General features: G+C 29.4%; 1 protein-coding gene across 1 annotated transcript in view; it reads right to left on the bottom strand.

Annotated features, from left to right (window-relative positions):
* Positions 1–3,581: 3,581 nt before the first annotated feature.
* Positions 3,582–17,504, bottom strand: part of LOC118186863 (disintegrin and metalloproteinase domain-containing protein 10-like) — a 218,651-nt gene continuing 204,728 nt past the window's right edge. Inside the window, exon 14 of the mRNA XM_085815947.1 lies at positions 3,582–15,572. Within this exon, the coding sequence (XP_085672073.1) occupies positions 15,345–15,572 (228 nt within the window). The 3' untranslated portion in view covers positions 3,582–15,344. The remainder of the gene's footprint in view (positions 15,573–17,504) is intronic.

Below are 17,504 nucleotides of genomic sequence, written 5' to 3'. Positions count from 1 at the left end.
TAGCGGTTCCATTCCCGGCGAATGCGTTGCTAATTTTTTAATCTCTCTCGCTTCCAAAAAATCCTAATGTCTCTAGAAAGAACAAGAGCAAAAATTCCTACTTACCAGAATCGGTAGAATATAACAGAACTTGAAAAATTGACAAAAACTCATTTAATGATTGTAAGAACGGTCACAATTTAAAAAAAATTCTTAAAAATAGACGAGTGTAATGAAATGAAAAATTCTACACATATGAGTTTTTAAAAAGTTATATTTACTGTCCGCTTTTATTTTTGAAAAATATTTACGACTTTTTTTTCATATATTCATATACAGATGTATTTTTATAGACGTATAACAAACAAAGTCTATGTAAACGCATTTCAGATGTATTGTTTTTTAAGTAGTTTTTCAAATATTTCAGAGTTGAAATCGATCTTTAGTGGTGCATGTTAACAGGCAAGACGACTAAAAAGTGTATGGACATTCGAGCAAGTATTTAAGTTGCACTCTTTTAAAGCTGCTATAGCAGTCAAACCAGTCTGTTGTATCAGCAGTTTTCTTTTTCCATAGCTAATATTCTGTAGTCAAAATACTAACACTACAATTTGACAAATCTAAAGAATATGTTTCTAGATCTAAAATTACAGCATCCAAAAATTTATTAAAAATTGTTATTCTAAAATGAGATTTATTCTGCTAGAATATTAGAATGATCAATTTTATTTTCTTGTCGTGGAAGAACAATTCTATAGTCCTCATCTATTATTTGTTTTAAAACAGATTGCAGTTTTAGGAAAATAGAACTGAAAACTGTCTCTGATTGACTGCAAATCATTTCAAGTTCTTTTACAATACCGTCGCATGGTTGAACTGTAGCAAGAAGGTCCACTGATTGCAAAATTCTAAATAAGGGCAACATAAGAGAAAATATTTTCCTTATCAAAAATAAAGTAATGATAAAATTGGAACTTCTCAACGAATTTAAAAGAATATAGGGTCCATCAGACGAATCCTTATCATGCCCATTTCCAATTAATTCAAGAGTATGAATTAAAGAATGGAGCAATTCCCTCATCGCCATAATATATTCATGTCACTCTATCTAACGCGTAGGAGCCAGTTTCTTCAATACTTTTTTCCTGGAAAAAGGACATGGTTCTAAAATATTTCCTAACAAAACACTATTTCTTTTAGGAGTATTCATGAATGTTATAAGGTATTTCTCCCGCCTTCTTAGCATGCCTTCGTAGTGTGGTGGTCAGCACGCTCGGCGCGTATTCGAGAGGCTCGTGGTTCGAGACCCGGCGAAGGCGTTGCTCATTTTTCATCTCTCCTGCTTCGAAATAACCTAATGTCTTTACAAATGAAAAACATTTTTCAACAGTTCTGAGCAATTACGAAAATCTTTACTTTGGCATACGTCTGAAATAGCCAAGTTTAGAGCATGAGAAGCGTAAGGTACATATAGTGCTGACGGGAATTTTTCTCTTACTTGTACACCGTTGAATGCTCCAGAAATTGCAGCAGTACTATAATATTATCGAATTCTTAGCTATTTTAAATTAAACCTAATAATTATAAAGTTTTCAAATTATGTTTCCTATATCCTCTCAATGTGTTAAAATTACTACCACAAACTGTAAAAATGTTCAACTGTTAAGAATTTGCTGCCCTCACTCTTACACATAAAGAGGCTTGCTCTATCAAAAGAATATCCACGGTTTCATTCGCTATAATAGAAAAACATCTGCTTGAATTCAATTTTTTTTTAAATATTTCATTGCAAGCAGGCATAATTTCGTTTTGTATTTTAAGCGATATATATGACGCATTATTGACAGATGATTTTAAATGCTGTTTCATAACTTTAAGCAGTTGACAGAAATTCCCATCGTAGTAGTTATATTCCTTGCTTTTATTTGTTCCGTTAATTTAGCCGTAATCACATTGACCTCTTAAAGTAAGTCCATTTCTGCCACAGAAAATTATTGTTATTATAACAGGACCTTTTTTATCATTATTTTCTTTTGCCTATCGATTGCTGGCAGTATGAGTAATATCTAATACGGCTTGTACATTGTTACTTTGTTCAATGCAGCAGTTAGTAAAGAATGTGCGTGATATTTTGTCCTTGATGCTTACTGAGGTTTTTTTTTTTTACCCAATTTGCGGCAGAAGCGAAAAGGCTGACTAACTAATTGTCAAGTGGTTGATTGGGTAATTTGCTCGCATATTACTTGGCTAAAACTACATAATATTTACAGTAAATTCCCTCATCAATTTTGAGTGAGCTGTGGGTATTCAAACAGTAAATTATATCGAAATTCCGTCTTCAATTTTTCATTACCAAATCAAGAGCTTAGATACACATTATGTTTGTTAGCATCAAGAGTTTCCAAGAAAACAACTTTTTCTTCCTCAGTTAGTTACAATTGATACAATTTGATACGTCATATTTTTCAAATTGCGGTGTAGTTTTTTATATCAGTTTGGGTAATTTCTGAAGAATACCGAATTTTTTCTCTGTACTTGTATTTCCGTTTCCGATTCAAACCGGTGATTTTCTACTTCTTCGCTGTTATTTAATGTATACTTTTCTGCTTCAAATTGATGTCTGAAATTTTTTCATCAAAGTTAAAATAATTTAATATAATAATAATAAGCGCCTACTGTTTCCTCCTACACATTGTCGAATCAAAAAATTAAGAAAAAAGATTCAAGCAAATTTAAAGTTATAAAATTATAAACTTAACCATTTGAACAAAAAAAAAAAAAAAAAAAATTCAGCCAGATTTCTTGACTACTGATCGTTTACGAAAGCTGATACAAAGATCGTGTGTGTAAAGAAGGAAAGCTTCTACAGATGTAATGTAAATCAGTTTGCCTACTGTGTCGCTATATCGCGGAGGACCAAATTCTCGTCGCCAAATCGCGAGGTGTACGGGAAATTGAGGAATACGGTACAAAATCAAAGAACTCACACTTTTCGAGATTATTCAAACTCAGATTTTCGTAGATTTTGTTACTAAAAACAAATAATCCATTAATTTATCTGTTTGCGCAGGTCACTGATATAAGTCGATTTGGAGGAAGAGAAAAAAAATGGCATCACAGAACTTTCTTGACAAACGTGACTTTCGACAACTATTTCGCACATGCGCAAAAAGGTTTTAAAGTTGGATCTGCTTCGACACCGATCCGACAGCTACTTCGTGCATGCACAAAAAAGTATTAAGGATGGAGAGCCCCCGTAAAGTAAACTTAGAGTATTTTTCCCTCTGCGGTCTGAAGGAGCCACTCCTGCTTTGGTGAAGCTTTCGTTCTTAGCATACATATTCTCAGAGCAGAGACAAAGAACATGCACGTTCTTTGGGCGAGACTACCCATCGTGAACGATTCAACTCCGCAACTCCTGGAAGAACCGTCCAGAAGAAAACAGTCACGAACGGTTTTTTAGAATAGAAATTGAATTTAAAAGGAATTTAATAGAATTTAACTACCACATGAATCACGTAAGATAGTTCAAACGCAGAGATAAAAATCATGTAACATACTTGAAGTTTGTTTAATAAAAATGATTTAATTAAAACCACAAATCATTATAATATCACAGTTTATTTCAAAAAACAACAATTTTCATTATGTCCTTTACAGAACGCATCAGCAAGATTCACAGCACTGGCCATAAATTGCATTGTTCAAGCTTTAACAATATACAGTCATTGCAGATATAAGTGCAGGTAATTTGTTTTTTTCAAAGAAAACAAAAATAAGAATAAAACAATCTTGCATTTCATATCAACTACAACTAGAATAAGGTTAGACATAAAACAGCTTCTAGTTCAATTGGATTTCTATTTATAATGGATTTTATGCTGATACTACAGGATAGCTCAAGCAGTTATTGCACATTAAACCTCAGAAGTGAAAAATAGATAGTAAGTAATCTACAGGAGATAAAGGAATCATAAATGACCACAATTTAAGAGAGAATGAAGATCCCAGTCATAAATGCTGCGGGGTGCTTAAATTAACACTAGGATCTACCTCTCATTATTCGTGCATTAAGAGAATCTAGCCGTGTGATGTTCTAGAGATGGATATTGTAAGATGAACTAGTTAAGGTTTGATGAAAAAAACCTGTGGAATATATTACATCCCTTATTTACCCGAATTACAGAATTAAATGCAGGTTATTCTGTTATAAACAATCTAGGTATTGCAATTATGCTTAAAAAATAAGCTAGGTGCTCGAAGTTTCTAACCATAAGAGATACTTCGCTAAATATTTCAGTTTGTCGACACTGCTTATTATTTAAATGGAATGATGAATCTTTCGAACATTGCTACACTGAGGATTACAGAATCTGATCTCATAGTGAATATTATGTGTATTTTACACCAAATAAGAAAATAAAGCAAAGAAAATAAAGCAATCTTACACATTTTTTTTTTTTTTTTTTTTTTAACACAGTAAAATCTCTTTTACATAGAAAAGTTTTGTATCAAATTCTCTGTGGATCAGTAATTTTGTTACACATACACTTTTTGGTGCTTATGTATTTTCCTGTCGATCCTGAAAGTTGGGAAAATACCGCCGAATTTCAGTCAACCATTCCGATGGAAGTTGGAATTAATAAATCGCTCTTGATTTAATTATATAATCACAGATCGCTTAATTAAATAATCAATAGATTTATGTGTCAAATATTTAAATAAATATGATCTCAAACTTTTATATTAGTTAACAAACAAATTCATTAAATCAAGCACTTATAATTTGGGCCGCCAAAAATCATTAATAGAGTTTAAATAAATTTTCACAATCTTTTTAAACTCAAGCTTACATAAAATTCGTTTAAATATGAATCTAAGTGATGCTGCGTGGTTTCGTGTTGTTTTTCATCGTGCCATTTTGACGAACCCTCAGTAAGTGCATGCGCATCACTATAACCAAATCCATTAATTCTGAAAATATTTTACTCCTTGCGGTTTTGTACAAAGCAGATTCCAAATTTTAATCATTTTTTTAAATGCAGGAGAAAAACTTAGGAATATAAATTACCTTATAACCTTCTTTACAAGAATTAAACTGTATTAATGAGGATTAAAGTTACATAAAATTGGAGGAAAAACTTACAAGTATGTTGTGATATCACGCTCATCTAAAACTACAGCTAAATTACACTGTTTGGCAACAATTTTTATCTGTCGAAAATGATCGACAGGAAAGTACGTAAGTATCTGATTTTTTTGATAAAAAGAAAATTTTGGCAGATACTAGTAAAAAAGGCAAAATTTTAGAAAAACATGTAGAGTATGTTCTTTAGCCATACTTGTTCCATTACATTTGTCTCTCTTAAGCATGCTTTAACTACATAAAATCATTTAATGTTAAATTAAGTACCAAAAACACTACATGTAATTGGAAAAACACTACTGAAATACAAACAAAACACATAGAAAATTATACTTAATACCTAAAATATAATCATAACACACAAATTTACTTAAAAAATTTGCTTCATGCACTAAATACATATTTTAATAGTTTTTATACTTATCCTTGTTCCTGCAGAATGCACCATTAAAATTTACAAAACTAATAAACCACCAGCTTTGGTTTGCATGCATCTAACAAGGCAGCTTGCCAACCTTGAACTTCAAACAGGTTTGAAAACAATATCAGTTAAAATTAGCTGCTCAATACCTATAGATAATCTAAAATAATTTTTAAGATGAAGTTTTTGATAGCTATAGACAAAATATTCACCAAAACAATGTTCCAGTGTTAAATATATATGTTTCCAACCGTAAATTTACACCAGTTTTGCAGTTAATTTTTTAACACTCCACATTTCTAAAGTGGTAGAATCAGTTGTGATTTTTTATGCATTACTTAGACACTGATACAATTAATAATTTCACTGCTTTATCAACATTACTTCTTTAATATTTCTACTAAATTTGTAATTTACTACTTTATTTCATCAAATTGTTTACGGTTAACTTAAGTTATAGTAAGTGCTCATTAATTATTTATAACAGGTGTTCTAATAAGAATGATGTGATTTTAAAACAAAATAACAACTATGTTTAAACCATCACTAATTTTGATTTGTGCTTAGCATGCTCTAGCGATACATGATTCAAGAATGTCATTTTGAACAAAAGAATTATCTTCTTAGATGCTCATTTCTACTTGAATGAGTATGTTAACAAGCAAAATTGATAATGGATAAGCCAGACAAAGAGATGCATATGAAAGTCCTTGCATTTGTAAAAGATCACTGTATGGTGTGATTTATGACAAAGTATCACTGTTATTTCCTTGCTTCCAAAACGCAGGGAAGATGCAGTTACAGTAAGTGATAATGATTTTTTTGGGGGGAGGCGAATTTGGAGCACACTGATTTAGGAGCACATGTGGTTCCAACAAGTCAGTGCCACGCCACTCTGCTAATGCCATTATTGACATATAGCAAAAAAACAATCAACAGTCTATGCATATAAACCATGAACACTTGAAAAATTAAGAATAAATATCGAATGTTGTACTCATAACATTAGACCTGAGTTATTGCATACAATGATAAAAATTGGGTTCATCGAATATACTCGCGAGCACTTAAATTATGTTTTATTTAAAACTTAACGTCATGTCATATATTGTACTTCAAAATAATAAAAAAGTTTGGTTGTATCTGAAATAGTTTTTATTTTTTGATTCAAAAACCTTATCATTCTTATTGGAAAATCCTTTAGACGGGCTCATCAGCGACCAAGCAGCAAAATCATTAGATACTTGTGGGCTAGACCAGGGCTCAAATCCTAGCAAACTGGCTAGATGTACTTGAATTTTCGAGAGATTCTCCATATGTAACATGAATATAAACTAATTCTTAGTACATTTTCAATGAAGGTATCCCTTTTCATATGCAGACAGTCCTCATGTGCTTTGTCGTAATCTAAACTAATCTAATCATGCTGATGACCTGCATTTGGCATGTAAACTGAAGTTCCCTGCCCCAATTTTCAATCTAATGCTTTTACGAATATGTTAGATATATAAAACTGTTGTAAAATATATTATTATTTTGATCATTTCTTCAATGTACCTCATCTGCATTGTTAGTCTAAAGGGGCTTTGTCCCTGAAGGACTATTGTTTATGTTTTGCGATTTTGTGTCAAATCACTATGAATGGCATATCACTTTTCAAATTGTTGCCACCAAATGTTAGAGTCCTGCATTATATTTGCAGAAATTAAATAATGCATAAATGTATGTATGTTTCTCACATTGTGATAAAACAATGGTACCTAGAGCCATCCAATTTTGAATGACGTAATCCTACTGCAAATATGGGCATCTGAAAACCCAAATTTGAAATTTGGAATTTGTTTATTAATAATTTCATATTTTGTAAAACTTTAACGAATTTTTGATTAACAAACTCAACAATTTAAAAGCGAGCAATGGCAACACTCTACCGAGGGGGGGGACTTTTTATTTCCAGCGCACGGAACTGTGAATCAGAAATTTTAAAGATATGCTCATTTAAAAACTATTTTGCGACATTGCTGTTGAACTGAATTTTAAGTGCAAAGAACATGATAGTTAATAAATAAAGGTAACACACAAAATGTTATAAAAACGCCCCTTTGGACATAATTTAAAATCCGAAAGGTTTCAGATTTTTTTTTTTTTTTAATGTTTAATTTATAATCAGCATATTGATTACCACATGAAATATACAGCACCTGCATAATGTAAACCTAAAATATCAAGCTTCTTCCTACAAAAGGATAATTTTCAGAACTTTGCAAAATTCTTGTCACATTTTTCAATAAGTTCCTTATTAAGTTAGTTGCTACTGACAAAGAATACATACTTTCCTGCATTCTTTGTCAATATGAAGTCATTAAATAAAATGTAAATGAATAAACCTCATACATGAATAAATAGATAAATATTAAGGTTCTATACATATCTATTCATTATTTTTATTTCCTCACTTCGAAAACTGATCCTATGGGGACTCTGAAAACAGCCTTTTTAAATTCTGGCAGATTATCCAGATACCACTAAATATCTATATAACTTACATATATTTATTTGTTTCTCTACAGCACAATAGCAGTTTATTACTGTGTATTTTCAGAAGAGCAATTTAAATAAAGTTTTCTCCAAAGAAATACAGATAGTTCAAAGTTGGCAGGCATTCCTTGCAAGGTGTGTCAAAGTCAGCAAACTGCATGCCATCAAGATTGGATTCAAACTATAGATGTTATAAGGGTTACATTTTCAGCATGCTTTTTTTATCATATGCCCTTCTTATGCTTCTTATGCTTTTTTTATCATATGCATATATCTTTGAGGTAAAGAGTTTGTTTAACTGCTTTATATATTTATATATATTTTAATTATCATTAAGACTGCAAAATCAAAATGCACAAAAAATTAAAATTAAATTACAATTTACAACAAAACATTCTACTTTACAGTGACTCATTTCTTCTAATCCATTTTAACTCAAAAACTGCAATTACTATTAGTTTTATTTAATTTCCTTGTAAAAACTGTCTACATAACAGCTAATCATACTTACTGATTCTATTAAGTTCCTCTCCACTTTACCATATTTTACAGATAATGGAATGAAATTAGATATTAAGAGATTTTACTGTCAATTAATTTTAAATGTTATTTCTTATTCACTTTAGCAATTTTTTTGTTATACTGCCCATATTACTGGTATGTAAGCACAGGAAATAACAACAATAACAAAAAACAATAATCTGAATAAAACAGCATATTTTTGGTGTATTTAAAACCAAACACAGTAAAATATGCGTTAATACATAACAACAATATAGAAAAATGACTAGAATTATATCACAGCAGAGACATGGTCTATAAATGCATTAAATTGCACAATTAATTACATCAAGGGGGGAAATAACTTCAACTCCTCTAATGTAATATATACATAAAAGTAAAAACTGCATAAGTAGTAATGTTTGTGCAAGGGCATATATAATTATGCATTAAGACTCTGGAATAACCACCAGTAAAGTTGTCTTCTCTAAACTACACAAGATGAGTGAACAAAATTTTATGCAGGGTACAGTAGTAAATTACATAAGCTTGAATTACATGCTTGTTATGAGGGTATTTCTTTCAATAAACATGAAAATATAAACAGTGTTTAGAGTAGAAGTTCATTTTTTATCTAATAGATAAAACAATTGTCAGTGAAGCACTTACTTTCCATGCAGTTTAGAAGAACTATTTTAACAATCCTACTTGATTTAAATGTTAAATTAAACATTATATTCTTTAAAGACAGATTTTAACCTAAGGAAATCCAAAAAAAGTGCGATTTTGTAAATATTTTCTTAAAACCATGAAGAAAACAAATAACTAAATTAAATAATAATATAGTAAATAAATAATAAAAAAAAAAAAAAAACTCCAGGAATTGCAAAATGTTCAAATCAATCATTTCTTATGATTAAAGAAAATTATTTTTAAAAATATAAATGTAAGCACCTTGCATTTCTCAGGAAATTGAAACTAAATTCTGAAAAACTATATTTACACTAAATATAAACATGTTCACATAATTTTGTTAATGGCTTTGAAATAAGACAAAATTTTCTTTATAACCATTAAAACCTTCAATATGACACCACAGTGTTTAACTATACCACAGCAGCATTAGACACCTTGAAATAGAATTATTTCAATAGAAATAAAGATATAAATCAAAATGTGTGAAACATATAAACATATTTAGTGCAGAATACACAATTATCTAATACAGTTAAATTCTTTGGCACAATGCATAAATTTCAATTTTTAACAAAATAAGAGCCTTGCCATAATGCAGCTTTGGAAAGGCCTTAATAGATAATTAGTAAGTCACAATTTCAAGAATCCAAAAATTAGAGATACAACATTGTACTAAGATTTGAAATAATTTAGATAAATGAATATCTGACATATTTTTATCAGCCTTCATTGACTGAATATATGTTATTTTATGAAAAATAAAATTTTATAGTAAAAGCACAGGCAATTCTTTCTTCTTACTGAATCTTTTGAATATTATTCAATGTATAATATCTTAGGCACATTTTATCCATAAAAAATTTAATATCTTATTTATTCAATCACTATCTATGGAAGACAGTGCTCTTAAATATCATAGCTTACATCAACTGCATAGAACATTTATAAGCAATGGGTTTATGACAAGGTTTATTTATCTTCAAAAAATATTCATTAAATTATTATCTCAAACAAATCACATTTCCAAAAATTCAAACTTAATTTCGTTTAAACGAAAAAATTCATAAAATTGTTATTTGAATAATGCACATTCCACAGATCTTAGATCCTGACTATGTCTCACCAGAAAGCTCAAATTTTGAAGAGTATCTTTCTGATTGTTTAAAATTCTACTTACATGCTATCACTATAATATAATAACTTACCATTATGAAATATTGTTTTATATCATAATAAAATACATAATAATCTTTTGATAATAAAAGCACTTTAAATACATCTTCGTGGTTTACTTCATACATTCATTCAAATGAACTGTAAACAAATAATTCTGAAAATGTTTCACCTTCAAAACTGTATTTTTATAATTATAGAAACATTTTTCCAGTATACTGCCATTCAGTATATAGAAACTAGCCACATAAAGTCACTGACTATTAATAGCAATACTCAACTCTGATTTTTAGAGTAATATTCAGAAATAAAATGCTGTTACAATAGTTTTGCTGCACCACTTCATTCATGAGATAAGGCAATCTAAAATTCCTACGATATCACTATGCAAACTAACAGATACCACGATGCAGTAATAGCATTCAATGCAAACTAATGCCTGCAAAAGTGACAGTACTTGATAAGTAAAACAAGCCACATAGGTACAGAATAAACATATAATGGGCACCAGGAAATACTAATCGTTTCTCTCAGTAACTGTGCCTGAGATTCAAATGCATGCCAGGTGTTAAGTAAATATAATTCATGCAAGTAAATGTTTAATAAAATGATGCCTACATTATCAAATTATTAATCATGGTACATTCTTTTTTATACGCAGAGGAAAATCCAAACCATTACATTATTATAGTACATTACTGAGTAATGCAGATGAAAGCTCATACATGTGTATGTCAACACAGTGTCCAGCATGATGTACTTCATAGTTAGTACTAAAACTGCCAACTATTGACATCGATGTAAAAAGCACTGCATCTTCAGATTATTGCATTCTAACACATTCTGAAATACCTAGTGTCTTCCAGGTTTATTAAAGGCTAACTGAATGCACACAATGAGGTCCTCTCTAAAAGCTCCTGGTAGATAACTGATTTCATATGGCCAAATAAGAAGAAACAGATGTGTTTCAAGTATGATGATCTGCAGACAAAAAGAATATAATTGAGAATAAATCTTCAGTGAGCCTCCATTTACTCAGCCAGAAATTACATCATAATACTTTGAAGTCACATATCTCCAGAATAAAGAGGTATATTGAAACTATTCTAATGGCATTTTATTTTTTCTAACTTCTTGAATAAGTTATATAATGCTGTCATACATTTTCTGTTACATATACATAAGCTTGCCTTTGGAGTGGTGGATAAGATTGCAAAGTAAATGGATGAATGATAGCTACATCATATGGAAAACTTTTAAGTAATATTTGCCTGCATGAAATACTACAGATATAAAATACAATTTGCACAGAACTCAAAAAAAGGTATTCAGCAAATGGTAAGGTCACTCCTTCCATGAACACAATCAGATACCATGGATGTGAAAAGGCAGGAAAAAATAATAGATTTAAATGTCGTTCTTTAGCTTTCATGAATCTTAGCTACATAATCTTATGTTGCAGCTAAATAACAAAGGAAAAAAAAAAAAAAAACAGGTGGAAAAAGGGACAAAATAGCACCAAAAATTGAAATAAGATGTATCAGACAGTAAGTAAATGCTTTTCAATCAAGAAAATTTCTATGATGGAAATAAGCAAATGAAAAAAAAATAAGCCCCTATGGTCGTTATCTTCATTACTAAAATCATTGAAAAGATCATCATATAGGTTCTTTTGACATTTTAAAATATTAGACTTAGATGAATTAATAGTTGTAAATAGATCAATTTCATTTTTAGCCACAAAAAAGTGTTTTCAGGGAAGAAAATCTTTCAATTAATCAGAATCTTTTGTTTATTCAATTTGCTCTCAATAAAGAATTTATAAGAATTTTATAATCTATAGTCTTATAATCATTTACATAACATGTCTTTAAGAATTTTATAATCTAAATTCTTATATTCATTTACAGTTCACTTTATTTCATATAGAGATCATAATATACAAAGAACTATGCACATTTCTGTATCTAGGATGACTAAAAAATTAAAAATCTGAAATCCCACTTACATGGAACCAATGTGTGAGAAAATGTTAAGTTGAATATTTTTATTCAATTACAAGTGAATTATGTATGCAGATCCAAAAGATTCCACCCTCATATATAAAGCATGGTTTGATAATAAATTAATCCTATACAATACACGTAGTGATAATACTAAATGAATAAATTTGAATATTTAAATTATTTATTAATATTTAAATATTAGTGAAATTGGTTATGTTCTTTTCAGACTGCTCACTGAATGAAGTGACATGATAGTTATTTATAAAATATTTAAAACTGAGTATTATTCTGTGATTAATTTTTGACAAAAGAAAGTCAAGGAAATAAAGCAATGTTTAGACCACATTGCATGGTGATTTATCTTTCTTCTTTCTAGTGAAAAAATCATTAAAACAATTTTACATGGCCCAGGGATTCATAGATGATGATTTTCATTTGGTTCGACTATTGAAGGCACTGGCATTACAAAATACTATTTGTATCCAGGAGAAAATATTGAGTGATAGATTAAAAATTAAGCCATCAGCAGAAAGATTGGATGAATCTAAAATAAGATTGATAATTTTGCACATTCTAACAAAAACACATTCACATGAACATCAGAGTTGAGCATTGATAAGTCTCTGCATTATCAGTGCCTCAAGTTCTTTCAAGAATTCAAAAATAACAATGTATCATTTGTTGTGAACATTTATTGCAGCTCAAAAGCTTCTATGATTTAGACAAATCATGACAATTTATGAATTGTCATGATTTGTATGATTAAATCATGAATTTTTACAGTTAATCATGACTGTGATGAAACAATGGTCCTGTGTTACAATCCTTTATTGAAGAGGCAATCAACAGAGTGGAGAAAACTATGTGAAGCACCACCAAGAAAAACAATGGTGCTGCAATCAATCAAAAAGATAATGGCCATCTTTTCAGATTGTCAAGGGATTCTCCTGATGAATTTTAAAGAAATGTTCTCTAGAATTTCAGAAGTTTGGCCTTCATGGAAAGAGACTGAATGATGACAGTAATGTGAAAAGAACAGCAATGGAACATTTCAAGAACATACTTTATGTTCATTTTTAGCCACAAACTAGCATTACACTTTTTTAGGGTGCACAGAGTTGCTTAACGAATGATGTGAAAAGTGGATCAAAGTACAAAGCTATTATATTGAAAAATAAATTTTTAAAAGTGTCTATTTCTTTTAGAAATATATAAGGCCAGAAGCTTTTGGATATACCTAGATACTTAATAAATTATATATAAATAATTAAAAATCTTCTAGCTAATGAATGTTTCCTGAAAATTCCTATTTCTGTTACATGTATTCACTAGAAATGAGTGAAACAGAATATTCTTACATACAAAAAGAAAAGCAGAAATGAGTTTGAAAAACAATCCTATTTTTAATTTAAAAAATCTTGAATTTTACATTAATTTTTTTCAATTAAAGATATTTTTCTTTTCTCATAAATTCAAATAATGTCAATTAGGAGAAAACAAAGGTAAGGAAAATAGTATATAAAATTACAACTGCACATAATATTTGATAATAATATTAAAAATTACATGCTTAATATTTTTGCCTTTAGAATATTCTCAATCAAACAATTGCACAATGCATAACTTATGTTCCTAGCACCAACAATAATAATTTTATAATTAAATGTGCGAATAATAAAGTATCACAATTCCCATAATTACCTAATCAGCAATATTTAAATATAATCTAACCAAGCAAAATTTCCAGTAAAGAAAGGTAAAAATTCTAGTAGATAATACTTTCATTTTTTTTTTTCTTTCATGTTTCATGTTTTTTTTACTTTCATGTTTTAAATAATCAATACAAATAAAACTAAATATCACATATTATATGACAATGAAAAATGACATAATATGTTGATTCACTAAACTACGTTAGGAATATAACAATACGAATAAACATAAGCTCATAAACATAGTGAATAAAGTAAGAATTCATAAACATAAATTAATAAACATTCAAAAACAAACATTCAGAAATAAATTAACATTTCCATTTATCAAAACTACCTAAATAATAAAGTTAAGTGATTATAAACTAATACCTAAATATAGCATTATTATTGATAACAACTAATCACAACTGTTAGATAACAGAAAATAATAATAAATCCCCCGTCATTTATATAAACAATATCTGGTGATTTTTATATAGAATAATATTAAAACATTTATCTTTCCTTCATAAATTTTATTGTCAATTATCTGAGATCTGAGAATGATGAAGGACTAACAATAATAGATTATTACGTAACTGAATAAAACAAGCTCATCTATATATGTCTCAAATTTAAGAGAAGCTTAAAAACTTAATTTTATTTTTATTTAAATTTTTTGTTATGATTAAAAAAGAATAATTGCACACAAATGTTGAGCTTCAAAATCACTTTAAATCATCACTTTTCTTTTAGCTTGTTTATTTTGCATGGACACAATTTTATGTATAAGGCTTTAAAAGAATCTCTCATTTAGTTATAAAGAACTACTAGGACTGCAAAACAGGTGTTGATTTACTGTAAAGCTTTAATGATGCTGCCTGATTTTAAATGCATTAACAAGCTTAAAAATGAATTTCTGAATTTCAAAATGCACTGCTTTCTGCTATTCTTCTATATTTTCTTCATTATGCAAAACTATCTATTTATGGCACTGAGAATCCTGTTCCTCAAAATGTTTCAAATTCAATACTGCTGACTTTATTTAGATTCACTCACAGCCTTTCACCAGCATAACAGTCAATTGTAATACTTATCCAAAGAAAATAGCTTCATTCATTTTTTGAGTCCCAATATGAATAATATTTGACACAATTTCAAAATATCAGTTTTCTCCTGTGAAGTTCAAATCAAACCCAACCATTCTCAGGAGCTGCGCTGATGCGTGGTCGCGAGATTCTATTATTCTTGCTCAATGGTATGTGGCCGGAATTACCCGATGGAGACGTTACAAGACAAGATGGATGTGATCGAGAAGACGATCGAATGTTGCATATACGAAAGTCTGTTTGGCCAGGTAATATTGTAGATAGGAAACTTTTTGCATTTCTCCGTGTCAGTAATCTCACTGATAACACCTGTTGAGTAAAAATGTAGCCTAATTTTATAAACAATACATGCAGCATGGTTACTTTACACACAATTTACCATTTAAATTATTAAAAGAAAGAAAAATAAATGAATAAACTGAAACCTTCTAATGTTACTTCTTAACCTACAACTCTATAGTTTTTATAACTACAGCATAGCTGTCTAGCTAAGTACGAAAAACCAGGAAATTCTCACATATACAGAGATGCACATAAAAATAAATTTCACTGAAAAATTTTACTTAAATCACTTTACAATGCATTAATTATCACTTAATTATGCACTTTATAATGCATAATTTAGGTTATTAAATTGTATATTTTTATTGTTTGATTAAATTTTTAAACACTTTTGATTAACATGATTTAGATGTAAAATGTTACTAACACTTAGTTCATTATTATAAATTTTGTTTTAAAGTATGTTTTTTGACTAACTGTATTTGATTTTATAAACTTCTTAAAATTTTATATTGATGAAAACTCCAGCAGAGGAAATATGTTTTTATAAAAACTTTAAAATATGATAAAAATAAAATTTACAATTAATGTGGGTATAATTCCATAGATAAACTTTATAATACACTATTTACATATGTAAAACAAACCTGAATATAAATATTTAACTATTAAACACTAGTTAACTCTTCATAAAATACTTTGCAAATCACTGAATGGATTAAAATACTTTAATGGAATAAAAATTGATAAAAAAAATATATGGAAAATTATTCAAAATGAATTTGTGCAATCAGAAAAGACAATGACATTGGCTCTTTCTCTGCTTAAAAGAAATGACCAACTTTGTATAAATGAAAAACTTAGAAATTTCGAGATTTAGCAGAAAACAAAGAGCTATGATAAAGTTTGCTTTCTCTTTCCATTTAGGTTTAACCAATAGTCTATACTTTCACTTTACATCTTCAAGTGTATGTCCCTAGCATATGGGTGTTTTGAGCGGCTTAGTTAAAAATCACTCAATGATTCATTTTCAGCACCTCCCACATTTGGCATTTCAGATGCTAAACCATCAGCATGATGTCTGTCACTTCCATCTAATTCAGATCTGCAAAACAGGAGACCACTCAATATTCAACCCGCTGCCCATGGACTGCTGCGAGGCCTGAAATGGATGTTATTTACAGCTCTTGCAAACAGAGATAATTCTTCCAGTTATTTAGCTGCCTTATGCAAAGGATTTAAGAACAGATCTTAAGATTTCAGAAATTTAATACTGATACTGTTTGTTGTTTGTATAAAATCCTGACATGTAGAAACATGAATTATTACTAAACTAGCTCCAATGAGATATGACTACACAATACTATTTAAAGAATTCATTGAGCTCAGAAAAATAAGAACCTAGAGAATATTTTTGAAGAAAAGAAAAAAGTAGAAGAGTGTGCTGAATTTTGATAATACAAGACTAAAGTGTATTCATGTTTTTTTTTTTTTTTTTTTTTCCCATTTAATATATTTTTGTGAATCATCCTGTTCAATACAGAACAAAGAACTAATTAATTTGGCAATGTAACAGGCAAAGAACTCAGGTAAAAATTGGCTCAATGATCCTCACCTTGAGCTGGTATGAGTAGCATGAAATAATTATAAACCTGTTTTATCAAAAATAGCAAAACTTGTGTCCTTGTATCAGAAATCACATTAATATCTAAATAAATACTGGAATACATTAAGGTTTATTATTTTTATGTTACTATTCTATGAGATATAATATACAATGCTGCAGCCTGTGTAATGTAGCAAACATATGTAATGGCCCGAGAGAAAAAAAGGTTGAGTCTCATTGGTCTAGATTTTCAGACACTCCCACATCACATCCTTTATTACCAACATTGGTTGTTGAGGAGCTCAATAATCCTGTTAGCTATAAGATGATCAGCCAGCATATGACTCCATCTC

The sequence above is a fragment of the Stegodyphus dumicola genome, chromosome 4 (assembly GCF_044657685.1).
Source record: "Stegodyphus dumicola isolate Sdum_Otavi_A_Nest chromosome 4, ASM4465768v1".
Taxonomy (NCBI): Eukaryota; Metazoa; Arthropoda; class Arachnida; order Araneae; family Eresidae; genus Stegodyphus; species Stegodyphus dumicola.
The sequence above is the reverse complement of the archived record's forward strand: the minus strand, read 5'-3'. Positions and strand labels throughout refer to the sequence as shown.